The 26,311-nt window shown below is 47.6% G+C and overlaps 1 protein-coding gene across 1 annotated transcript; it reads right to left on the reverse strand.

Annotated features, from left to right (window-relative positions):
* Nucleotides 1–5,065: 5,065 nt before the first annotated feature.
* On the reverse strand, nucleotides 5,066–26,036 carry pkdcca (protein kinase domain containing, cytoplasmic a; the record flags this gene model as incomplete). The annotated part of the gene is made up of 7 exons (XM_084458932.1): nucleotides 5,066–5,151; nucleotides 6,164–6,337; nucleotides 10,823–10,930; nucleotides 11,671–11,750; nucleotides 11,856–12,130; nucleotides 15,468–15,590; nucleotides 25,245–26,036. The coding sequence occupies 7 exons, from the start codon at nucleotides 26,034–26,036 to the stop codon at nucleotides 5,066–5,068; spliced, it is 1,638 nt and encodes a 545-aa protein (XP_084315058.1).
* Between the last annotated feature and the right edge of the window lie 275 nt (nucleotides 26,037–26,311).

Raw genomic sequence — 26,311 nt, forward strand, 5'->3', positions numbered from 1 at the left:
GTGTGTGTGTGTGTGTGTGTGTGTGTGTGTGTGTGTGTGTGTGTGTGCGTGTGTGTGTGTGTGTGTGTGTGCATGTGTGTGTGCGTGTGTGTGTCTGTGTGTGTGTGCTGTGTGTGTTTTTGCGTCCGTGTATTTGTCCGTGCATGCATGTGCTTATCCATTCCTATACATCCGCGAGTGTGCATGTTTCTGTGCGTGTGTGTGCGCATGTCTGCATGCGTGCGTGTGTGTGTGTGTGCATGTCTGCGTGCAAGTGTGTGTGTGTGTGTAGCTTTGCACCTCTTCGTGGCTGGTGGATGCTCTTGCCCTGTAGGGCCCGGAGGGATGACAACAGTGGCAGTATTGTCCTCCGTCGTGCTGCAGTCTCAACCTGGCTGTATCTCCGCCATCCTGCGTCTCTGCCCTGCCCTGCTGAGAGACGACACAATGGCAGCGATTGTTGGCGGTGACTGCGTGTGAACGCCTGGACGGGACATTCAATCCGACCCTCAAGTGGGCGGGGGGGGCGGGGGGCGGGGGATAGCGTCTGCACCGTCTGTCTGTCTTCTCTCCACTCTCTCTCGCTCTGCTCCCCCCCCCCCCAATCACCCATCCTTCTCTCTCTCCTCTCTCTCTCTCTCTCTCTCAACTGGGCAGCAGGTGCTGGAGGCAGACGGTCAGAGCAGGTCAGCCGCACGATTGAAAGGAGCCCTTGGCTGCCTCGTCCTCAGGCCTCAGGCTGGTTAGCGTTGTCTCTCATTAGCAGGATTTAGCCTCAGGCTACCACGTCTAGCCTGCCTGCTGCACCCGGCTCCTGGCCCGGCTCCTGTCTCTGCCCATCCAAGCCCAGACCCTAGTCCCTGCCCATCCAGACCCAGACCCTAGTCCCTGCCCTAAACCCAGCTCCAGACTCTAGTCCCAGCCCTAAATCCAGTTCCAGATCCTAGTCCCTGCCCTAAACCCAGCTCCAGACCCTAGTCCCTGCCCTAAACCCAGCTCCAGACCCTAGTCCCAGCCCTAAGCCCAACCCCCAGTCCAGTCCCCAGACATAACCCAAGCCCTAGCCCCAGCCCCTAGATCCATCTCTAAACCCAACTCCAGCCCCTAGTCCCTAGCCTTGTGAGACCATCCTGATATTCTCTGTTTCTCATGCAGATCAGTCTGGCCAAGCTCAACATAAATCCGTTTTTGCCCAGGCCAATCAGCATCCTATGAGGCAGCTATATGGGCGGGGCGTCGGTGTGACGACAGCGAGAAGCGATATATGGTTCGCTGATCTGATTGGGCGAAGTTAGCCGCGATCAAACGTCAAGTGCTTTTGAAAGTGCCCGCCCTTTTCCAAACGGTTTCCAACGAAGCCTTCCCAGATGGTCGTGTGGAACAAACCATCTGGCGCGTCAGGTTACCCTAAACCCAACTCCAGTCCCTAGGCCCAGACATAAACCCACACCCCCAGCCACAGCCTCGTACCCAGGTCCAGCCGTAAGCCCCAGCTCACCTCACCCCCCCCCCAGCCTCCAGGCTCTGCCCCAGGAAAGGCCCTAATCCCCCAGGCCAATAAAAGACAGATGCTGCCCCATGTCTCTGGAGACACTTCCCCTCGCTCTTCCTGTCCCTCACACGAAAGGACGCTAGGCTAGCTGCACCTCTTTCTCTCTCTCTCTCAATCTCTCTCTCTCTCTCTCTCTCTCAGTTTCTATCTACTTCTAACTCCCCTTTTTCTCTTCTCCTCTTTCGCTTGAGCAATCAAAAACGTTCCATCTGATGTGAAAACAAACAATTTCAGACCTGCTTCTCTCGATTTCAAACCCAGAGCAAGTCACTGTCTGTTTGCTTAGTTTCTAAACCATAATGGTGGCCGTTTGCCCAGCTTATACACAGCAATCAGACAGGCTCGCATGCCCATTAACACACACCTGCTCAGATGATAGATAAGCTCCAAACAAACACATCACCATCAAACACACACACACTTACTGTACACACACTTACTGTACACACACACACACACACACACACAAGCCTATACAGATCCTTACACAGACACATACCGTGACATACCTGGCGGGTTGGTTTGATTTTAAAGGGATGGTTGACTCATTGGTCTGGTGGACTCACAAATAGTTAGCTGGCCTCTCACACATACACACACACACGCTCACACACACAAATACACACACACACGCTCACACACACACACACACACACACCCACATACACACACACACCCATACACACACACACACACACTCCATGAAAAGAGTGTTTCAACACAGGTCCTCATATGGAAAACAGCTGCTGGTCCACCAGAGGACCGGTCCAGTTTAACAGCTCAACCAGAGCTCCCAGTCCACAGCAGACGGCATGCGTGACCAGCCTCGTAGCGTGTGTGTAGGTGGATCGGTGTGTGTGGCGGCTTGTGTGTGTGCGTGCCTGTGCCTGTGTTTGTTTGCAGTGTGCATGCTGGTATATGTGTGTGTGTGTGTGTGTGTGTGTGTGTGTGTGTGTGTGTGTGTGTGTGTGTGTGTGTGTGTATGTGTGTGTGTGTGTGTGTGTGTGTGTGTGTGTGTGTGTGTGTGTGTGTGTGTGTGTGTGCGTACGTGTGACTGAGCTGGTACGTTAATCAGAGTCATACTGTAGAGAGTCTGTATCGGAGGCTATCTCTCCAGGGGCTCCTCCAGTCTTCGCTGTTTATTTGACTTTTGTCTCAGCGGCTCTTCAGGAAGCTCAGAGGAGTGGGAGAATGTGCATGTGTGTGTATGTGTGTGTGCGTGCGTGTGTGTGTTTAAGAGAGATGGAGGGAATGAGGGGGTGAGGTGACTAAATCCCAATTGATTGATCCCTTGTGTTGACATGGGTAGCTACAGAGGGGACAGAGACAAAGAAGTTGTCCCTCCCAAGGACGCTCCTCCTGGGCGTCCCGTGACCTCCCTCTCCCCCTCTGCTTAACAACCTCCTCCTTTGTCCCGCCTAGCCCAGGGTCACTGGGGCAAGGGTCAGGGGTCACGCTGCCTAGGCTCTGCTGGAGCGCATAGACAAAAGGGCCCCACACACACACACACCGACACACACGTACGCTGGCACGAATGAACACACGCACACACACACACACACACACACACACACACAAGGAGCGACTTCATTAAGAGCAGAGTGAGCACGACCAAAGAGAGATGTCTTTATTTATTTCCTGGGTGCTTGCGAGGCTGGCCTTCCCCTAGGGCACCCTGGACCCCCCCTGGACTTGTACCCCCCCACCACCTCCACCCCCCCCCCCCCCCCCCCCCCTCTGCAGTGGAGCCCAGTGATCCAGGGCAGAACCAGCTGTGCTACAGACCGATGCCAGCGTCCAGGGCCCCTTATATGCCCTCACACTCCAAACACTTCCATGATTGTAAAATTGTGTTTGTTCTCAAAACACACACGCTCACTCTCTTCTCTCTTTTTTTCTTCTTTTCCTCTGGAATGAATTGTTCCTTCCTGGAGGTGAAGAGAGACCTGAACAGCTCCATCATGGATTTCTGCGGTTGTGTGTTTAGGTGTTTTCTTATGCTCCGTCTGGGGTGATCTACGAGAAATGCGTCCTCCTCGATCATTTCACTGATGACGATGACAGCGGCTCACCATACCGGACAGAGCCCTGGCCGGAAAAAATGGGTTGTTTCATAATTGTCAAATCATATATCAGTCAAAGTAAAATAGTGAGGTGATGTCATGCCAAAATATGCTTCACTTTGGCACTGAAGCTTTGTCATACTTGCTCATTCTCTCTCTCTCTCTCTTCTCTCTCTCTCACACACACACAAACACACAAACAAACATTATGTCTAACTTATCACAAGACTTTTATTTTTTTCCATATAAAAATAACCATCTCATCACTTTCATTATGTACATCAATAATCACAATGAACAACAAACACAAAATCTCAAAGCTCTTGTACACTTTGTTGAATTCACTTTAGATTCATTCTCTTTTTTACTCACCCCCTCCTGTTAAAATAAAGGTGAACTAAAAAGTGAGTATGCTTTCACTGAAAGCAGTAATACTCCAGCTAGTCAATATTTTCATTGAAGTTATCGGAGCATCATTTCACATTTCCTTGGGAAATGAACATGGGGAGAGATTGTTTCCTGCCTTATCAGCTGGTGGTGGGACTAGAGCCAACACACAGTCTCTTAAATAAATACACTGTTATCAACACAACATGCCTCTCACGAAAGCCACTACATTACATTAGATTTGGTCAAAATGCTAAATCGACAGCCGCATAAGTCTTCCTGTTTTGGGGGTTAACGATTTAGGACAATCAGATTTTTAGTTGCTTCAGATGCTACAAATGATCTGAGCTACGATTTAGAATCACTCTTTCTGAGGTGCTTTTTCAAAGCAACGAGGAGTCAGGACCCTGTTTCATTTCTCAAAAAGTGCTCTATACAATTTACATTTACAAATACAAAATTAATTGTGGCAGGGGGGGGGGGGCAGTTTCTATGTTCTTCAGTCACCTGTCTTCAATAAGTCTCCCATCTTCAATAAGTCCTAGTTGAGTTTGGTAAGACATTCATTTTCGATGCGTTTGTGTCTTGGTAGTAGAGTGTTACTATCATCCTTGGTTGGTACCAAGAGGCCTCCTTGAAACCCTGAAAACAATCATTCATGTACCACTATTAAGAGGTTCCGCTGACCTCCCTGGACGTCAAGGTAGTTTAGTTTATCGAGTCCTGGGATGTTTGGCTAGAGAGGCGCCCTCACCGTCCCCTGAGCTGCGAGCCAGTGCACTTCAAAACATTCCTTTGGAGAGCACACATGAAAAGTCCCACTGTGGAGATGGACGGACGACAGCAGCTCCTTCAGGTTCACACAGCCCAGCGGCCGGAGCGTTATTGCACTTCAGACAGTCCGAGTTTGGCTCCTCTGCGCTCACGGAGGACCCTACTGGTCGATGGTACTTTAGGATCCGCCCTCCACTCCCTCTATCCCTCCCGACCACCAATGGGGCGCCCTGTTACACTGCGTGGGCGGGCCTCTGGAGCAGCAATCAGAGGGAGGATGCGTTTCCGAGTCTCCTCCCCCTCCTTCGTCTCAGCTGCCCACCCTGACGTAGGTGACTCTGCCCTTGGCAGTGCTGCGGCTGGCGCTGCCCGTCTTGAAGAACACGAGCTGGTGGCCTGGACAGAACAGAGGGATGAGGTGTCAGCCAACATGAAGGAGAGGAGATGGAGAGAACAGACATGAGAGGGGAGAGAGGGAGGAGGATGGAGGGATGAGTTGAGAGAAGAGACAGGAATGTGACCTTGCTGTTGGTCTAGACTGGCCTGCTTCAATAAAGATTAGTGAATGCCGTGCTGGTGTGCCACTCTCGACCAGCGCTCTAATGAACTGTGTTTGTGCTCTGATGAAGTGTGTGTTTGTGCTCTGATGAAGTGTGTGTTTGTGCTCTAATGAAGTGTGTGTTTGTGCTCTGATGAAGTGTGTGTTTGTGCATGCGCATGTGTATGCGTGCATGGATGGGATGTGATGACAGTGATGTTTCTGAAGGCCCTACCATTGTTTGATCACACAACATCTGACAGCACACACACACACACACACACACAAAACCACAGACCTATGGATAAGGTAATTTAACCAGTGTTACTTTCTTCGTCCAAAACTATTACAAAAAATATTCGTCAACAGCCTTTTTTAGTTATCGTCACAAATACAACTAATTTATGATGACAAAAACTATGATTAAATATACTGACATTTTTGTCAACAAATAAAAACTAGACAAAAATGGGGATGATTTGGGAAGAGATCAAATCAGAATGCTGATTTTTCAGTGAAAGTCGTGGCTCATGACGAATTTTGTTTAACACAGGCAGGGAGAGTGCATAGAAATGTAATTCAGTAGCTTTGTCCATCAGCCTAATAGATGTTTCCTATTATGAGTTTGAAAATCCTAGAGAAATGGTTAAATGATGCATCACACTTTAACTAAACCCATTTGATTTTAGTCTACTAAATCTACTGTAGATTTAGTTGATGCTATTGTAATGCTATTTACTTAACTAAAACTAGACTAAAACTAAAACAATTCAGATGACTAAAATATATAGTCTTTTGACTAAATAGCATTTTAGTCAAAAGACTATAACTAAAACTGATTTCAAAATTAACACTGCATTTAACTCTTACCTGTCCAGGTGGTCTGATTGGTCAGAACGAATGCTCTGCACTGGGCGTGGCTTTCACACACGCCGATGGCCTCTCTGACGCTGAAGACGGACAGCAGGCACCCGTCGTGCTGATAGGACGGCCAGCACCGGTAGTTCTCCCCGGGGACGGAGGTGTCCGTCACACGCCGGTAGTCTGGAGGAGGAGACCACAGGAAAGACATCAGTCTGTCAGTGAGTTGGGGGAAGTGTGTGTGTGTGTGTGGATGGAAGAATGTGTGTGTGTGTGTGTGTGCGTGTGAGCGTGCCTACGTGTGTGTGTGTGGGGGGGGCTACAGAGGCCTGTCCTGCGTGTGTGTAATGAGGTAGCTGATTGTGTGAGTGCGGCCATGCAGCATTGTGCGCCTGTCAGCGGGAGTGTCTTCAAACCATTGGGGGGTGTGAGGCGGACATGTTCCCTGTGATCCTGCCCTCGTCAGGCCCTTCCTCCCCCGCACGCACACACACGCATACACACACACACCCGCATACACACATGCGCGCGCATACACACACACACACACACACACGCACACTCCCTCCCTCTCTCTACCAAACTGACACACACATTGTAAAAGCCTCTTCCTGACCTCTCTACAATGCATTCCGCGGTCGCCAAGGCAACAATGAGCCAGGGCAGGCAGGCTTGACGGAATGATGGAGGGGGAGAGGGGGGATGGGAGAGAGAGAGAGAGAGAGAGAGAGAGAGAGAGAGAGAGAGAGATGTAAGGAACTCAGGAGGGACCCCATCCTAAGAAAAGAAAACTACTGTTAGTCTACCCTGCTCTCTCTCTTCTCCGGATCTCTTTTCTCCCATCTTTCTTTCACTCTTTCCCCAAAACTTAAGTAATGTGGTCACCCCCCCCCCCCCCCCCCCCCACAGCCCCCCTCCACCACAAACTGCACACTTTCCCATCCCCAACACAATGAAGGGATTGAGTCTTTCTGTGAATCTTCTGCTGTCTGTATCTAATCATGGCTTGGAGACAAGACAGCAAAGTCAAGTCTACTCTAATCACGTTTACATTTTTGTTGAAAATGTAAATTTGCCGTACCCTGATAAATGTACGTTCTCCATGCCAATAAATTTGCTAACTTCAATTAAATTGAATTGCTGGCTGAATCGTGAAAATTTGATAATAGTTTTGTCCACTAATTAGGGTCCCCTAACGACTGACGAACAATAATCCGTTTTTCAATAGAACATTGAGTAAATGTAGTGGGAAGGGCAGGTAAATGGAGAATAACTGATAAGATTAAACGGTTTTCCTTTGACAAGACCCATTAAACTACCAATTGAGGCCAACATAATAACACTAACAGCTGTGAGAGCTGTACCAAACTGAATAACTTACCGTTAGTTAGTCTTCACTAACAATGTGCTGTGTTCAGCTTCTCACTGTTTCTGGTGAACATTAATGTCCAGCGAGAATATTACGCCTGTGAGCGCTTAACTTGAAGCTCAGCTCCATATTGGAGGGGGATCTCTTCTACTGTCTGCTCTCAAAACTAATCCTCCATAAACAGCACATTCCTGTTACCCCTCATATTCCAAAATAATAGAGTTAGAACTCTTTATAATGATCCCATTATTTTGGACGGTGGCCTGCTTAGGTCTTTCCATGAGGCCTGTGGGTTCAGCCTCTACTTGGCATGTGTCGTACTTCAGGCCTGCATGCGAACCTGGCTCAGCCTGGTGTAGCTGGTGCAGTCCCACACACACACACACACACACACACACACGCCACAGCGTTGCTCCGCCAGTGGTTAGAAGCATCACTGACTCCAGTTTACTGGCCATTGTGATGCCGCTCACATGCTGATGCTGTGGTTTCCCCCTGGCGCTCCCAATGGATGTGATTATGCCCTGCATGGAAACCACACTCCACACGGAGGAGCCCTGTCCACAAGTGTGTGTGTGTGTGTGTGTGTGTGTTCATACATTTGTATTGTTTGAAAAAAATAATATAGATTAGTATGTGGGTGTGAAGAAATGGAGTGTTTCTGCCTGAGGCAGTATCTTGCATGTGAGTGCGCACACACACAGACACACACAGACACTCACACACACGCACTCACACACACATACTACCCCCCCCCCCGCATAATCAGGGCCCAAACTCACAACGGCCTGTGGGTTTAACTAAGCTCCATGGGACTGTGACAATGGCACTGATGAGGAGAGGAGGAGGGCAGCTTCAAAGCCAGTCCCCCCCTCCCCTCCCCTCCTCCCCTCCTCCCCTATACAAGCCTGCCAGCTTGCGGAGTGGGAATCATTGAGTTTCCCCCCAGTATCTCACACACACACACACACACACACATACACACTTTCTCTCTCTCTCTCTCTCTCTCTCTCTCTCTCTCTCTCTTTATATTAATGTTACTGTAGCATCCAAATGTTTAACTCTTAACATTCTCGTAACTTTCTCTCCTTTTCCCTCCTACTCTGTCTATCCATCTCTCTTTCTCTCTTCCCTCTTTCCCATCTTCTCTCTCTCTCTCTCTCTCTCTCTCTCTCTCAGGCGGAGAGTCCCATTGATTTACAAGGGGCGCTTTACACGTCCGTTTGAAGAGGAGGAAGAGCGATGGCCTTTAAATGACTGGGGGAGCAGGCCAGCGTGCCTCTGTGGAAGACCCCTCCACGATTTACTGTGAGGAGCTAAACGTACACACACACACACACACACGCACACCCACACACACACACACACACACACACTAAAAAACAGACATGTACATGCACAAACCTGCACACACGCACATTTACAGTAACAGACACACACCCCTCCCCGGCAGCGGACAGGCCTAGTCCGGCAGGTAGTAAATAACTACAACTATTAGACCTTTTATGGCCGTAATGAATGCTTTATGGAGCTTTCACTTTCTGTAAATGGCCGACTTAAAAGCTCCAGGAACGGAGAGAGGGAGAGAGGAGGCGAGGAGAGGGCGGGACGCAGAGTGGAGCAGAGGGAAGGAGAGGAGGAGGAGAGGAGGAGGAGAGGAGGAGGAGGAGGAGAGGAGGAGGACGGGAGGGGGGGGCGGAGGGGGGGGGCGGAGCGGAAAATACACAATGCGAGAACACATTCCAAGGAAGCCTTCCCCATAGGCAAGTCACTGAAAAAAAAAACCCGGCAGCGCTGCACCGCGATCGAAAAGAGACGCTGCCGCTGCTGTAGTTCGACAGAGTGACCACCGACTGGACACTGAGGTCAGCAAGCAGGGGAGGTTTTTAGAACGACTTCAAAACACATACAGTTACCGGCCCCTCGGGATGAGAGCTCTCGTCGCACCGCGGCCGACGGCGTCCGCTTTGCACCGCCGACGGAGGAATGGAGGGAGAGAGGGAATGAGAAGAGGAGAAGAAGAAGAGGAGGAGAGAGAGAGGGAGAGAGAGAGAGCACTCGGGGCACGGAGGGAAAGAGGGACAGAAAGGTTGAATGATAAAGAAAGCGAAGTGATGAGGAGAGAGAGAGAGAGAGAGAGAGAGAGAGAGAGAGAGAGAGATAGAATGCATTCCCTCTCACCTTTTTGTTATTATTTTTTTGCATCATGGGATGCAAAAAAAAAAAACACAGTGCAAAATGTATCCTGAACATATCTGATCAGAGCTCTACCTCCCCGCCCCCAGAGGCCCCTGACACACACGCGCGCACACACACACACGCACGCCCACACACACTAGAGATGCGCGGATGGAGTTTGAACGCCCCCGCACTCATCAATCATCCACCCGCCACCCACCCAATGTCATTATCTTCTAAAATTTAGAGACCCGCACCCAACCCGCCAAACATGAAGTTATTGTATTTACATTTAAATTATGTCCAGCCATTCATGCTCATTCGCTTTTCATATAGGCGCATTTTCTTGACTTAAGCAATTTAAAGATTATAGGCTCGCTTTCACAGGATCTCGGTTAACGAAGTGGTCGAGGGTATTAGAGTGAGCTGCTGGCAGGTCTCGCGCTTTCTCACAGTTGTTATAATAAAATATATATAATTATAGTAGTTATTAAATACGAATATAACTGACAAATCCACCCGCAATCCACCCGAAATTAATCACAATGTTGATTTTTATTGGCCCACCCACACGCGGATATATCCGCAATATTCGCATGTCTAGCACACACACACACACACACACACATCTAAGGGCCGACCCTCATCAACACTCCAGCCTGTTATGTTACATGGCAGCCCTGCTATCAGGAACAGGCCTAATTGTGTCAGTACTGTGGATATAGGGCAGCACACTGATACGGCAGTGGACATGGCCTGGACCGAGCTAGACTGGACCGGACCACAGAGGCCAGTTCTCTGACGTCTTTCTGAGCGGTTATCAGGCCTCTGCTGTAGGACATGATCCACCACGCCGGATGGGATTACTTTAGAGCGTTATCTCACATAGCAATGCTTGAGAACGTGGTGATACACACATAACCAGGGGGGAAGAGATAGGATGAGGGAGAAAGAATGTGTGTGTGTGTGTGTGTGTGTGTGTGTGTGTGTGTGTGTGTGTGTGTGTGTGTGTGTGTGTGTGCATGCATGCATGTGTGTGTGTGCGTGTGCATGCATCTATGTATGTGTGTGTGTGTGTGTGTGTGTGTGTGTGTGTGTGTGTGTGTGCGCATGCTACTCACCAGCTCTGTGGATCTGAGTGTTGTTCTCCAGGTAGAGTCCGTTCCTGTACAGGTGCAGGACGTTCTCCAGCTCGGCCAGCGTCTCATCCACCCCCCACGCCAGCTCTCCTGAAGCCCCGCGCACGGAGAACATGGGCAGACGACAACGCGGGATTAGCATACCGCCGAACGGCGTTGTTTTCACAGGGCCGAACCCGACAGATCGCTGTAGCGCGGACATTAAAGCATACCATTCGGATGAGGCGGGGGGGAGGGACAGGAAGGTCCTACAATAGCTCTAGACTAAACACGTGAGGCTCTTAGACGTGGGGGACATGGGACACTGACTGTGTTTGCTTATGGGACATGTGCGCACATTCATACACACAGACACACACACACGCGCACGTACAGTTGCGTCATGGTTGTTAAGCTCTCTGTTTGTATGTCTAACTTGGTTGACTAGGAGATTTGATCACCTGAGCTGGTCTCACACACACACACACACACACACACACGTACACACACACGTACACACACACGTACACACACGTACACACACACTCGACCACACAGACTGCGCCTTCACGCCCTGTTGTGTCCCAGAGGAGCAGATTTCAAATGCCCTGCTGACATACCGTCTCCCTGATGAGCATAGCGATAGGGAGGGACGGAGGGAGGGAGAGAGGGAGGGAGGGAGGGAGGGAGAGCTCGAGGGGGAGAGAGGGATGGGGGAGGAGTGGAGTTCCAGCTGCAGCAGATGACTTAAGGAGATAGCTCTGGGGCCGCTCAAGTGTTTTCTAGCTCCCTGACGCGGGCTCAGCCCTCCCTCACGCAAGAAGCCGGACGAGCAATGGGGGCCCGCTCACCTGTGGAGTTCACTATCTTGTCCAGTAAGGGCCTCAGAGTGGGCGGGGCACTGTGAGGAAGTAGATACGTGAAGAAGAACCTGGAAACAAACATAGGTAGGTTAGTGGCCTCCCGTATTCAAGACGCATTCACATTCATCCATCCAGCTGACATATTAGCAGCCAAATCTGTCCTTCTCCCTCACCTGTAGGCGTTGTAGAGGTTGCGCTTCTCGTTGATGCCCGCACAGCGCCCCCGTTTGCAGGGGAGGGTGAAGTTCCTCGCGGGGAACTCCATGACGCAGTCGGAGGGGTTGTAAGGCGAGCAGGGGGCCTCCTCGACGCTGGCGTCGTCCAGGTCGGTGACTTTGAGCTCGCCCGCCACCAGGACAAACTGGCGCGGCCGGAAGTCCAGCAGGGTGACGGAGCCCAGCGGAGAGTGGGCCAGGTAGTGCAGCAGACGCACCAGACTCAGGCAGATCTGCAGGGACAGGGAGCACGGACACACACACATCAGATTACGGACACACACACATCAGATTACGGACACACACACATCAGATTACGGACACACACACATCAGATTACGGTGTGTACAGTAGTGTGTACAGTACTGTATGGATCACTGCTTTGCTTCTTACGAAAGCTCAAGGTGTGGATAAAGTCTTGATATTGTGTGAGTGTATGAATGTATGACTGCGTGCTGCTTCTCGCAAAGGCGGACAAAGGATTGAGATTAGTGTTGTCTAATTCTGTTTTCCTCTCTCTCTCTCTCTCTCTCTCTCTCTCTCTCTCTCTATCTATCTCCATCCTTTCCTTGCTGTCAGTGTTCCTCAGCATCGTGTCAGCTAGGCAGGTTTGTTTTCTCATTGTTATTGTCTTTTTCAAGACAGAAGCTGGCAGCCCCCCTACTCCTCTATGCCCACTTAGAAATTTAGATTTTAGTGTGTGTGTGTGTGTGTGTGTGTGTGTGTGTGTGTGTGTGTGTGTGTGTGTGTGTGTGTGTGCGTGTGTGTGTGTGTGTGTGTGTGTGTGTGTGTGTGTGTGTGTGCGTGTGTGTGTGCATTCGTACGACCCGAGGATTATCCTTTTCTCATTGTTTCCAGAGGACGAGTGTATCGGCTGGGACAGAGAGGACGAGGACTAAGACCGCGGCTCTAAACCAAATATCACTGTGTCCCCAAGAACAGAGAGACGGGGGGAGAGACACAGAGAGAGAGAGAGAGAGAGAGAGAGAGAGAGAGAGGGAGAGAGAGAGGGAGGAGAGGAGGAGGAGCTCAACAGCTCATTCCTTTTCAGACAAGACAAAAGCTGTTCTTAATGTGCTGTGGATTAGGAGGGAGTGGGAGAGGTCAGACTCAGAGCATTGAGGTGTGAGGTAGAGGCAGGGGAGGAGAGAGAGAGAGAGAGAGAGAGAGAGAGAGAGAGAGAGAGAGAGAGAGAGAGAGAGAGAAAGAAACTTGTAAGAAGACTTGTATCTTGTAAAGAAGAATAGCCAAACCCCGAAGACGGGAAGATCTTAACACAAAATCATTTGTTCATCTGTGTTGGACCCGTCGAGAACAAGATGGTTCATCTCAAGGCGCTCTCCGCTAATAAACCCTTATCACATTACCATTCACCATTCATAGCGCATTGTGTTGCCTCTGGGTATGAAATGCGCTATACAAATAAAGCTTTGATTGATTGATTGATTGATTCACTGACTGACTAAATAAAAGTACTTGGTTTCTTGTTCTCCATCTCAATCAATATCATTGCAGAAGCTCCCGCTACTTTTTATGGTAATGATGTGTAAATGTGGTAGCGGGGTGTGGGGGGGGGGGGTCAACAGACAGATTTCAGCGAGGGGGGAGGGGTCTAAGGAGGATATGGGCGTGTCTCGCACGCCGACAGTGTCTACAGGCCATGAAAGCCTTCGTCAAGGCAGACAGGAAATGGCTACGGACCTAAATGGAGCGTTTGAAATTCAGTGGGTTTCACTGTAGCACGTCCCACGAGTCTATTAACGCCTCATACGAATTGCAAATGCCTGAAAAGAAGCATTTAGAGTATATTTTATTTTATTTTTGCGCTCCACACATTGTGAAGGGGGAAGGGAGGAAAGGAGGAGGGGGTGGGGGGGGACCTTGTGTGAGGAGAGAACAAAGAAGCAACCTCTATCAAAAACGCACATTTCGATCTAGAAATGGTCTGCGCTGATCCTTCGATGACGGAAATATATTCTCCCATTTTACAGCATCATATTCCCCCTCTGCCTGACACATCGAGACAAAAACGAGACGTCTTTCCAAAACGCTGTCGCGTCCCTCCTCGGTGAACAAAGCTTTTTTTTTTTCCTTCACTGAGCCTCTAAAACCATTGAGTGAACCACACAGACATTTACTGAGCCCTTCAGAGAAGCCAACTGATGTTTACAAGGAAATGAAAGTGATTTGAAAGATGTTTCTGTCCTCCTTAGACAAAGGAACGATCACTGCAGCAGTATTTAAAAGCAGGTATTTCATGGGGACTATTTAAAGAGGGAAATTTATTCCCCTTTTACATGTACTAGGCACTGGTATTCACAAGCATGGAAACTCTTCTGGCTAGCACTCAGGGTTCGGGGAATCAGTGTGGAACGTAAGCGCAGTAGATATATTTACCAGAAGGCAGATGTAATTTCAGATATTTTTGGCCCGATATCTTTGGTGCTTCTGACTATGCGAATCTCTGAAAAGTCACTTTGTGTGGTGTGTCCCTCGGTGACAAATACTGTGTTGATGTACCAAAATGAAACAAATGATGTTGCGTGCGTTTAGAGGGCCGTGCGTTGACATGTGGATGGGTGTAGCAGATGACTGTGGTGACACGTGTAAGGACGTGCTGAGCTGTGCATGTGTCAGCGGTTACGCTGGGGGACGCGGGGACCTCAACGGAACGCTCTCACCACGGGCTACCTTGTCCCGCTCCGTGTCTTCAGGCTATTTTCACTGGTCAGGGATCATTTGACTCCCAAGTTCAACGACTTCTCCCGGTGGAAGAGCTTCGATATCTCCTCTGGTCGTAGCATAAAGAGGAGGAGGAGGAGGAGATGAAGTAAAGAAAGTAGTAGGAGAGGATGAGAGGAGGATGGGATGAAGTAAAGAAAGTAGTAGGAGAGGATGAGAGGAGGATGGGATGAAAGGAAGAGAGGGAAACGGAGGAAGAGAGCACTTGCGGGTGATTTCATGCACCGTAGCGTTTTCGCTCCACGGCGAGGCGGGCCTTCCTCTCCTCGCCGGCCACAGGAAGTCATAGGAAGCAATTATACCGCGGCGGTATGGCGATAGCGATCGGCAGACCCGGCCCAGCAACACAGCGGTCCCGTAGGCCCGCAGGCCCACGCCACTGCCTCTCAGGACAGGAAACAGGAGAGAGGAAGGGACCAAAGGGTATCCTGTAGGCCCAAACCTGGCTAGGCTAGCCTTGTTCTGCGTCTGGAGAGACCTAAACTTGTCCTGTGTCTGGAGAGACCTAGTGTAATGGGTTTTAGTCATGGGGGGGGGCTCTAAAAAGGGCTTAGTGTCAAATCATGCATGTGATCCTCAACCCCCTGTGACCCTGAGCAGCCCTTCGGTTAGACCACTCGTCTGAATAATAGATTTATCCCTCATGAAGGCAGAGGAAAGATAATGCATTCTCTATTACCAATCACATCATACTGTGACTTCATGGGCACTTCAGAATAGTGCAGGAGTCACTGTAGCTTTTTAATTTTCAGTGAAATATGCATAGTTTGTGTGTGTGCGTGTATGTGTGTGTGTGTGCGTGCGTGCGCGCAGTTCAGTCCGACTCACCCTGAAGCGTTCCTCCCAGGAGGTCTGCAGTAGTTGGATCATCTCCAGAGGACTGCCTAGCTCTGTGATGGCCGTCACCGTGTCCTGGATGTCATTGCTGTCCTGGTAGCAGTAGCCATACAGCTGAGGGGACACACAGGGAACAGCCACTGGTCATTTCATTTCATTTTATTTCAAACCTTTAATTATACTCGTAAAGCACTGAGGTTTCCCTCATTTACAGTGTTGACGAGTTCACACAAATACACAAATAAAAACAGCACAAATACAATATACAATAATAATTATAATTAAAAACAATTACAGGTCGAAGTACAAATGCCAAGAGCCAATTTAAACTCTGCGACTGAAGCAAGTACATCAAGCTTTAGAGTCTGTTGTAGAGTATTCCAGGTATAAGGAGCATCATGGACAAAAGCAGATCTACCCAGTTCAGAATGCACACGAGGACCCCTGAAAACAAACCGATCGTTTGATCGGGTCTGGTAGGTACCAACGCTCCAGTCCAACTGAGACGAGATGTATGGTGGAAGTTTACCAATAATGGCTTTGAAAATAAACAAATACCAGTGATAGTTACACCTTAAGAGGAGACCAGCCTAGCTTATCATAAAGAACACAGTGGTGGGTGTCATAACTAATCACCCATAATAAATCGTAGGGCGGAATGGTAGACAGAGTCTAGGGGTTACAGGGTAGTCACAGAAGCATGTCTATAGATTGTGTCACCATAGTCTAATACTGATAAGAAGACAGCTTGAACAATTCTCTTCCTGCTGAACATAGGAAAACTTGAACGGTTTCTGTACAGGAAGCCAATTTTCTGCCGCAGCTTAGAGGCTAGACTGTCTGACTTGAATGAGAGTTTATCATCCAGCCACAGACCAAGATATCAGTGACTCTCTCAATACGCAAGCCATTAACCATTAATAAATGGAGCCTATCATAATCTGTAATCCTGGCTCTAGAAAACAACATAAATTTAGATTTGCTAGGATTAAGGACTAGTTTCAGATTGGTGAGAGCTTCTTGCAGCATGTTAAAAGAAAGCTGCAGGTTCTCAATGGCTTCCTGAACAGTATCCGCAATACAGTAGACAACTGTATCATCAGCATATACATGAGCATGACAACCAGCTAGTGCAGAGATATCATTAAAGGCCCTACGAGGAGTTTCGGGAAGCAGAAGTGTTTTCTTCCCAAAAAGACCACACTTCCCATGAGCCTCCCCGCGCCGTCGCAAACCTTAGTTACCTGAGCCAGGTATTTTGAAGACGGAACTATGGCCACCGACGAGGTAATTACATAGGTCTTACTAGTAATGTTACTTTTGACAATATATAACGGTCATATTTGCTCGCACTATCTCTTGTCGGCGGCGTAGGCTACTGCAGTAAATCGTTTCGTCATTGCAAGGAAGTTCTGAATGACCCGACCAGGAAATAATAATCTAAAAATAAACTACACAGAAGAAACGACATTTGTCGAAAATGGACACATAAACAAGTGTGGATGTAGATTCACCCACATTAAAATGAGACTGTTCTGTAACCAAAAATAAACTCCTCGGGGTCCCTTTAATATAGATGGTGAAAAGGACAGGACTCAACACTGAGCCTTGGGGCACACCTTTAGCTAGAGACAAGAAATCAGATTGAATGTTACCCAATTTCACACACTGACACCTTGACGACAGATAGTCCTGAAACCAATCACAAGCACCTCTATCCAAACCAATACTAGATAGTCTATTTAAAAGCAGGTAGTGGTCGACTGTATCAAAAGCTTTTGAAAGATCTACAATTTATTATTTACATGTTAAGTAATAAGTATTACCTCAATATGAGGTCTTTGGCTCATAACACAATTGAAGAGAGGTGAGAATTTAAAATACAGAAAATATCACGTATATTTCATGAAAAAAGGACCTGCTGTCCTCGAACAGGAGCTGATTCTGTTTTGAATTTGGCGCATTATGACGTTATGCGCGACAAAAAATAGTTTTCACGTCTGAATAATTGTTTCTTTTGGATGATGCCGATGGTTTACTCTCGAAGAGAGTCTGGACGTTTGTGTGCAGAAATATTTGCTTAAGCTAATTTGTGCCAGAAGAACCAGTGAAAATTAGAGGGCATGAAATTTAATCTGAAAGGATAACAACCAATATAGTTGTGAACTTGCTTATACCACCAGAAACTGGGAATCAAGGGAAACATGCTGACCAACCAAAACACAGAGGGTGGCATCCAAAGTAACTTTTAATTTACCATAAGAAAGTACTTTCTAAGTGTTATGTCTGAGGGTTGTACTGTCTGATAGTTAGCAGTCTCCTGCTCTTTCACCAGTGTTTGGGAGTAGTTTGACTGCGTCTGGGATGAATGATGAAGAGGCATTTATAGAAGTGGTGTATTATGGGATATCTGAGTGTGCCCAGAATGTCTGCCAGGCAGCCCCTGTGTGTGAGGGGGCGCAGCCTGCTTGGGAAAGGCCTGGCACGCCGCCGGCTCACCCCACCCCGGGGCCTCTGGGATACATGGGGAGAAAACTACTCTAGGGACATCAATCAGACAAAACTGGCAACAGGATTTAGATAAAGCTTTTTCAGTTATAGTGAAAGAGCATAGTTAATTACAACATACAATTCTTTCTTTTCTCATGTCTGTATAAACAATACAGCTCCTAAAAGGTTTTTGAAGCCATGCGTGTGTGTGTGTGATTGGCCTGGGCATATCTTTCCTCAGAGCTGTTATCTGAGATTAAATTCACAGTAATGACTATTATCAGCACATGCAATCACAGGAGTGTGGTTGTGTGTGTGTGTGTGTGTGTGTGTGTGTGTGTGTGTGTGTGTGTGTGTGTGTGTGTGTGTGTGTGTGTGTGTGTGTGTGTGTGTGTGTGTGTGTGTGAGCGTCTACGCTGCTGTTGATTGTCAGCACATTCTTGTGTGAGCATGAGTGTGTCAGAGTCAGAGCCGTGTTTTCCTTCCATGGCAGACCCATCGGCAGCCCTGGCTGCTCTGAGTAAGATAACAGCTGTACACATGCTGAGGCACTGTTTGTATTTGCTCTGAATTTGGTGCCATTTTGTCTGACTCCGGTTCAAAGGTCATTCACCTTTGTAGTTTCCTTGCCTCTTTTTTTGACTGAGAAAGGCATTACGTCATGGAGGTATTTCCTTTTGTGGGTGCTTTTTCAAAATTATCCTTCGTGGTGAGAACTCAAATGTATGCTGTTGCTTTCAAATTCTGCTATGTGTCTGACAGTTTTTCTGTCTATTTCAGTTGAAGCTCAACATATCCAGAGCTTGGGGCCTAGGAGGTGAAACAATTTAGAAAGGAGTGCGGGCTGAGGTAAGTGTGAAAGTGCCAACAGATATTTTTCTAGGGCGTACAACAGTAGTAGGATTGACTCCTGGCAGTTCTCTAGGAGCCTGGCCAGAGGGAAGGACTGAGTCAGCATTGCTAGCCCTGGAACAGGGAGGGGACACGGGGCCAGACACACAACAAGGCCAGATAGAGAGACAGATACACTGCCAGCCAAACATTCCCCAACACCACCCAAGGCCCTGTGTTTGGTGGACATTTGGCTGTGAATACAGGTTAGCCTGTGACCCTCTGAAGCCGGACGGACATAGTAGCGCCGTGTCTTTCCTCGAGCGGTGATTTGAAAACAGGAAAATAACGTCATGCTTCCTCCCGCTACAACTGTATAAGTTATCTGTATGGATATTTTAATTCATTTTGACATAGCTTTAGAGTTAGTAACTATCGTTTTAAAGTGATGTTCTATAGTGATATCATGTTTTAAAGTGCTAGTCATGTCAGACTAGCTAGCTAGCTAACTTGTCACTGATATCAATAAAATATTTTACACTATTTTACTTATACTTCAACAGCGAGCTCCTGATTTTACTCAAAGAAATAATATATAAGAGCCTATTGCTTGAGGTTGTGTCCCGTCAGTAGCAGACAGCAGACGTCTAGTCGCAGCCCAGTGGAGGTTCTACCACTGGAGCCATCAGTGTAATGAAACACTGGAGAACATACACTATGTTCACCATAATATACCAACACATTGGCTCTCTCCTTAACCAGGCCAGGGTTCTGGACGGGGATCAGACCGGTCACACCTACTCTGTTAGTCCCAAGGTCACTGGAGGACTGCTGGGTGTCTGGCAGACAAGAGCCCCTCTATCACACCCACATGATGCTCACTGCCTCTCTGTTACAACAGAGGATTTACCGTTAAGCCCTGACGAGGCGGTCCCTCTGAAATATATGGAACGTTTTAATTTCACCCACAAATCACATCAGGCGAACGTTTATAGGCTACAAATTATTATTTGTGGGCAATTTATCCAGAGGGTGTGCCGGCCAGGTATGCTCTGTGTGTATTTTGAGGGTTTGGCTTCTTGAGCGTGTGTGTGTGTGCGTGCGTGTATGTGTGTGTGTGCAAGAAACAGCGAAAAGGAGAGAGCATGTATTTGTGTGTACGGTCGGCAAGGGTGTGTATCGTATGACGTTAGTGGGTGAATTTGTTACGCCTTGCTTCAATCAGAGTCTTGGACACGGTGCCACCATGGCAGGGAGAGGCCAATGTCTTCTTCTCTTTCCATGTGAATTGATCCTCAAACATTAAACAGATTTGAGACCTATAATGGAGTACATAGGGGAGGGTGAAATTGTTAAAACCCTAAGTTGTGTGCATGAAGGGCTCTTAAAAGTTTAAAGTTTTGATGATTATACACTCTGTTTATTCCATCTTTCCCCTCGTATAATTTGCATGACTTCATTGGGGATGAAAAGAAGGACACTGGGATTCAGCGTTCAGGCAGCTAAGACGCATGACTGTTAAGAGCCATTTGATGATTGTAGCCTACTCACAGCGAGAAAAGCTTTTTAGCCCAATTTGGCATCAAATATATTTGAACGGCACGTTCAAGCGCTGGAAAACGCACACATGTTTATGATGTCAGAGAGAGGGAGAGGATTATTGTGGAGCTCTCCTAAGTCTTGTTTTTTCCAGTGCTCTATATTCCAAACACTATCACAGAATCAGGGGGGAACAGAGAGAGAGAGAGAGAGAGAGAGAGAGAGAGAGAGAGAGAGAGTGGGGCAAGACTAACTTGAGGTCTTCACTTCTGGAGGAATTTGTTCCAATACTCTGGAGTGATCTTCTCATTTCCTCCTTAACCACATCAAAGGTTCTGTCTAGGCTGAAATCAATGCGGGGCTTTCTCATTAAGGGTTACCAGGAGCTGGAGGATCTCTCTGACCCAGACAAGGGCCTGGTCCGGGACCGGAACGCTGGGAAGTGGTTACGGAGAGGTTAACTCATGCAAATGAGCTGGGAGACTCTCAGACCACATCCAACGCCGGGGCTTTCACAGTCGTCCCTTGTTAAAAAAGATCGTTGAATTATCTTTCCTAAAAACTAGAAACGGTCTCGTTGAGATATTACACGTTCGAGTAGCAGATAATTGTAAAAATTACTCTGAAATGATGCGACGATGCGCACGGTAATCTCACTTCAGGAAAACCTTCAAGGAGTTTTTGTTGGAACTCCTCTGATTGTTGTGGTGAGGCGTGCGTTGTGTGTTTTGGGTCTAGGCCCTGTTCCCTGTTCTTCTCTCCTTGAACAGGGTCCTCCAGACCCAGGGACCCCGACACCCAGAGCAGGGCTTGATCAGAAACAGGGCCTGGGCTCAGGGGCGCTCCTCTCTCCACCCCCCTGCTTCCTTCCCCTGGAAGTCAGAGGTTAAAGTGTTAACCCTGGTCTTAATTGCAACTATGTCTCCAGCTCACTTCACACACACACAACCCTCCCTCTCTCTCTCTCTCTCTCTCTCTGTCTCTTCCCTCCATCCCTAAACCTGACCCCAGGGTCTGTGTGGCTGGGACACCCAGCTTTCACATTAACACAACCTGGTTACTGATTTCCCCTAATGGGGGGATCTGTCAGGAATGCAGGCGGGGCGTGGAGGAGGGGGGGTAAAGAGGGAGAGAGAGAGGGAGAGAGAGAGGAGAGAGAGAGAGAGAGAGAGAGAGAGAGGAGAGAGAGAGAGAGAGAGAGAGAGAGGGAGAGGGAGAGAGAGAGAGGGAGAGAGAGAGAGAGAGAGGGAGAGAGAGAGAGAGAGAGGGAGAGAGAGAGGAATCTGACAGAATGACACTCGAATGTAAATAGTGTAGCTACATTGCCTGGATCCTGAAACAGCCCAGGGGTCTGCGCCCTGAACGTCTGGATCCAAACACACACACACACATTTTTCTTGCACACATACATATGCATGCATTCACACCCTTTCATATCTGCATGCACACATGTACACCCACCCACAAAGGCCCTGTAAAAGATATGCCTTTTTATCCCTCCACCCGACTCCCCTCCTTCCTGCCTCCCACTTTCACGTACCACACACACACACACACACACACACACACACACACACACACACAAGCCAGGCAGGCAGCCCCTCTTGTTATCTGCCTCTCTGATCTATCTTGTTCACACTCGGGAGCAGCTAGGGCAGGGAGAGTGAGACATGCCCGCTGGTGTGAGAACACGTGTCTAGTCCACCTCCAGGCCCCCTCCCCCTCCTCCTCCTCCCCCTCCTCCTCCTCCTCCTCTCCGCCCTACACCGCCCTTCTTGGCCCCCGTCAACGGCATCCATCATCACTGCTATTATCACAACAGGTGAGCCGAGCCTCAAGAGTCCGACACAAGACCTATGGTCCCTGACTCAGACACCCCTCTGCTACTGTGTTAGGGAGAGTTGGGCAGTGTTAGGGAGTGTTGAGCAGTGTTAGGGAGTGTTGGGCAGTGTTAAGGAGTGTTGGGCAGTGTTAGGGAGTGTTGGGCAGTGTTAGGGAGTGTTGGGCAGTGTTAGAGAGTGCTGGGTGGTGTCTAAGGGCGAGTGTAAGATCCCATGCCACCAAAGCATATTTGTGTTTCTTCTTCTCTCTCTCTGAGGTCCGGCCCAGACAGGCGTTTTCAACAGCACTGCGTTTCATTTCATCCGTCTGACTGCGGAGAACCAATAACTCATCCAAATGAGTTTCAGGTGATACAGTATTTCTGTTCTTATGGGAAAATATTTTAGCATGTATTAGTCACTCACTATTACATTTGTGCAATAAACAGCATTGTAAACTATACTATTGTGTAATTGCAAAGCAATTACCAAGTTGTGTAATGCAGCACTGATGTTACTGAGGATCTTTCAAGGCCAAGCTTTCAAGGCCAAATTCGAAGATGTGTCCTGCTTCAACATATAAAAACGTTTCAGTGTTAGTCTGAAGAGAGAACGTCCACGTTTCAAACTGACCATTGTTCATTCTTGTTTCCTTTTTTTTTTTATTCTGTAGGTGAATGTCGAGTCCTCAGAACTTTACCAAAATAAGTAATATAGACATTTTTTCCTGTTGCACAAGGAAAATCTATATTTGCCTAGAGGCCATAATAGTGCATTATAGTCCTGGGATATTCTGTATATTCATAGAGGAATCAGAATAAATGATCCTCTTGTTGGATTGTAGAGAAACATTCCATAAGTTTATGTTAACATACCCTGGAGCTGGTCTGGTAATCCTTCCATTTATCTTACATGCCAGCAAGTGCATTTGTCCCTTTTTATTCTGAAATAAATCTTATGGTATTACTCATTTGGAACAATGATGAAAAACCAGGGGGGCCAACATGAACTCTCCTCCATACATAAATGCTAGTGTGTGTGTGTGTGTGTGTGTGTGTGTGTGTGTGTGTGTGTGTGTGTGTGTGTGTGTGTGTGTGTGTGTGTGTGTGTGTGTGTGCGTATTAATTCATAAAACATAGGAGGCCTGAGTGGACATAGAGAATGTGTGTGTGACCTCCGACCCTGACTTTAGTCTACAGCCTCGCTACCACAGTCCGCCTTTAATGTGTATAGATAGTAGCCTTCACAGCATCACAGCGTGCACGGGAGAGAGAGAGTGAGGAGAGATGAGTCCTGCTGTTAGTCTCCTGTCTTTTCTATTTGTGTAGTTTTCAACACAGGTTATATAGTTATAACAAATTCTTAATGGATAAACCCAGTAAAATATTTGAGCGCCAACACTTTTCTCCGTGCTGTCTTGGAAACAGACGGGTTATGTGAAAAACGTTTTGTTACAATAGCCTACTTGACCTACAACTTTGTCATAATATGAATGAAATACAATTTAAATGACATGAAAATCAGTTCAACAAGTTTGATAATAATAAGCTGCAAATTACTGCAATAAATAGCCTACCACTTTGGGCCTAGTCCGTTTTTGTTGACTAAGCTACAAAAGAATTGACAGCCTATATATTAAATCTCTATATCTATCCTTGTCGAAATTATTTGTTTTGGACAGTTCAATTAGTTATTTTTCTCCATATTATTTTATTCATCAGAAGCAAAAGGCTCAATAAAGCCGGCAGACCCTTTCCAGTCACTGCTCAAAGGTTGAATTGTACATAGATACTGTATAAATGTTCGATTCGAATGTGGAAGTGAAATACTGACATGAAGGCTATACGTGTTACTTTGTCTCAATGGCCTGTTCATGCATTTTCTGTAGCCTTAATCTATACAGGCCTACTTTAACTTTACAAATACCAATATTGCCCACTCTAAAATTAGAAGCCAGTTCGCTTGCTGTGGACATTTTAATTAGAGTTCTTCTCAGCAGGACTCATGCTGTGGCAGATTACAGTAAAGCACGAATTCTACCAGTTGCAGAAAAGGCACTGGAGTTCAACAGTTAGCTCAAGGCCCCACAAGTGTGTTATTCCAGGAGTAGCCTATGCATGGTATGACTTAATTATTCAGGTCTAGACGACAAACAATCCTTTAATAGAAAATGGCCTGTGCGAGTTTTGGAAATGTTTGGGCCCCGTAGGCCTCTAGGAGCAGGTATATAGGCAACACAAAAAGCAAAAAGATAAGGAAGATAATTGCCACAAATATTATCGGTATATTCTGCCAATATATGAAGCTTATTTTGCGCATATGGATCTGACTATTCTTATGGTAGATTGAGTCCCTGGAGGTGTTTTGGAAAGATGAGCTGTAGCCTAGATCTATTTACTAAATAGACTTTAATGTTTACTTGAGTTGATTAGGATTTCCCGCGGATTGTCCGCCGCAGAACTTTTCCAACTGCAAACCCGCGGTGCCTGGAGCTGCCGCGGCTCCTGCGCCTGATCCAGCCAGCCGCTGATCGGCTACACATCGAGAGGTAATAATGGAGCAAACACGCTCACTGGGGTGAATTAACCACCGCAAAACGCATAATGCATCAACCACAGAACAGCCTCAACCATGCGTCAGTCACATCCACATTTCATGTTGGTTGCTAGACTACAGTTTTACAACGTTTCTGAACTGATTTCCATTTGAATACGCACAAATGCTACAAGTGTTCAATAGCCTACCCATGTGTTACTCTTGACACACGAAGAGTGAATTTTCACACCAAAGATCATTAGGAACCTAATTGGCGAATGAATGGACGATGTTTTGGCTGTTGTTATCCTGGTCATGTTTTTGCCTGTAGCCTATAAGCTAGTATAATTATAATGTTTGAATGAAGGCAATTACTGTTCATCAAGAAAGATAACAAAACAAAGCATTATGCTGATATCAGTGACCGTGTAAAGCTCAATTCAATTCATTTCTTTTGGCTTTGTTGTAACACTACATAATACACAGATAATGAATCTGGACACATTGAATCATATAGTAGCCTATATCACCAGTTTGTTATTTTAAAAATTACCTTCAAAATATTGGGGTGTTGCAACCTCTCCATCAGCGTCATTTCTTTCAAAATTTTGAAGGATGCAAGTTTGTAACAATCTCCCGTCGATCCATATTTCTTCACACAATTTTCCATATCGTGTCCCCCGAAATCCACTGATTTCAGGGCCAGTGAGAAGCTGCTGTTGAGAGCCGCCTTGTAGACTGCCTTTGTGTAGCCTGACCCGAGGTACTGAACATTGGTCACGTTGTCAATGCTGCTGCAGCCAAGCATCGGTCTACCGTTAATGCTCCTTGAATTCATGGCCAGATCTTTCCGTGATTTCGTGTTCATGTATGTCGACGGAGAAAGTCCGTTTTGAAAATGAGTCTGTTGGTTATCAATTCTCTCAATGACTCTGACAGGGTCCCAGTTATGCCCTGGCTCTAAGTCCATAAGTCTTCTTCTCTCCAGCGGGCGGACTGGGTCGCCAGTGCCCGACCCATGCGCTTGGCGCCTACGATACCGCACAACCTCGTCAAACCTCTCCTGTATTTGCAGTTGGAGATCCTGTAGGCTTCCCGCGACGGGTTTGCTGTTGGGCACGGCGGCGGCAGCGGTGACAGCCTCGCCGACGTGAAGCTGAGAATCGCCCGTAACCCGTTGCTGTTTTTCGTGGTAGTACCGATGTACTCTATTGTCGCTGTTTTGATGGTGCTCGAATCCTGGTATGTAGAGCAAATTCATTAATGTGCCAAGAAAAAACGAAAGGCAGAAGCCTGCCGCGACCATAATCTTTCTACGTTTCATTATCAGTTTTATTAATAGCATGAAATATCTTTGTCCTTGGCTCCAGCCCCCGCCTACTAGTCGACCACCTCTGCAGCGGTGCCTAGTCCACGGTGCGCGTCCAAACCAAACGCTATTCCGATGCTGAGAATGCCGAGCGAATGCGCTATGCTCGCGTCTTCATCTTGAAGTTATGATTTATTCAGCCACGCAGGTTTAGGGTCCTCCCCATAAGGTTGATCATGGTGACACTTGCCTTCACAGACTGCAAACCCCACCACTTCTGTTGGCCGTGCGCGCATCAGGCGGGGGGTGCT

The sequence above is a fragment of the Borostomias antarcticus genome (assembly GCF_949987555.1).
Source record: "Borostomias antarcticus genome assembly, chromosome: 25".
Classification (NCBI taxonomy): Eukaryota; Metazoa; Chordata; class Actinopteri; order Stomiiformes; family Stomiidae; genus Borostomias; species Borostomias antarcticus.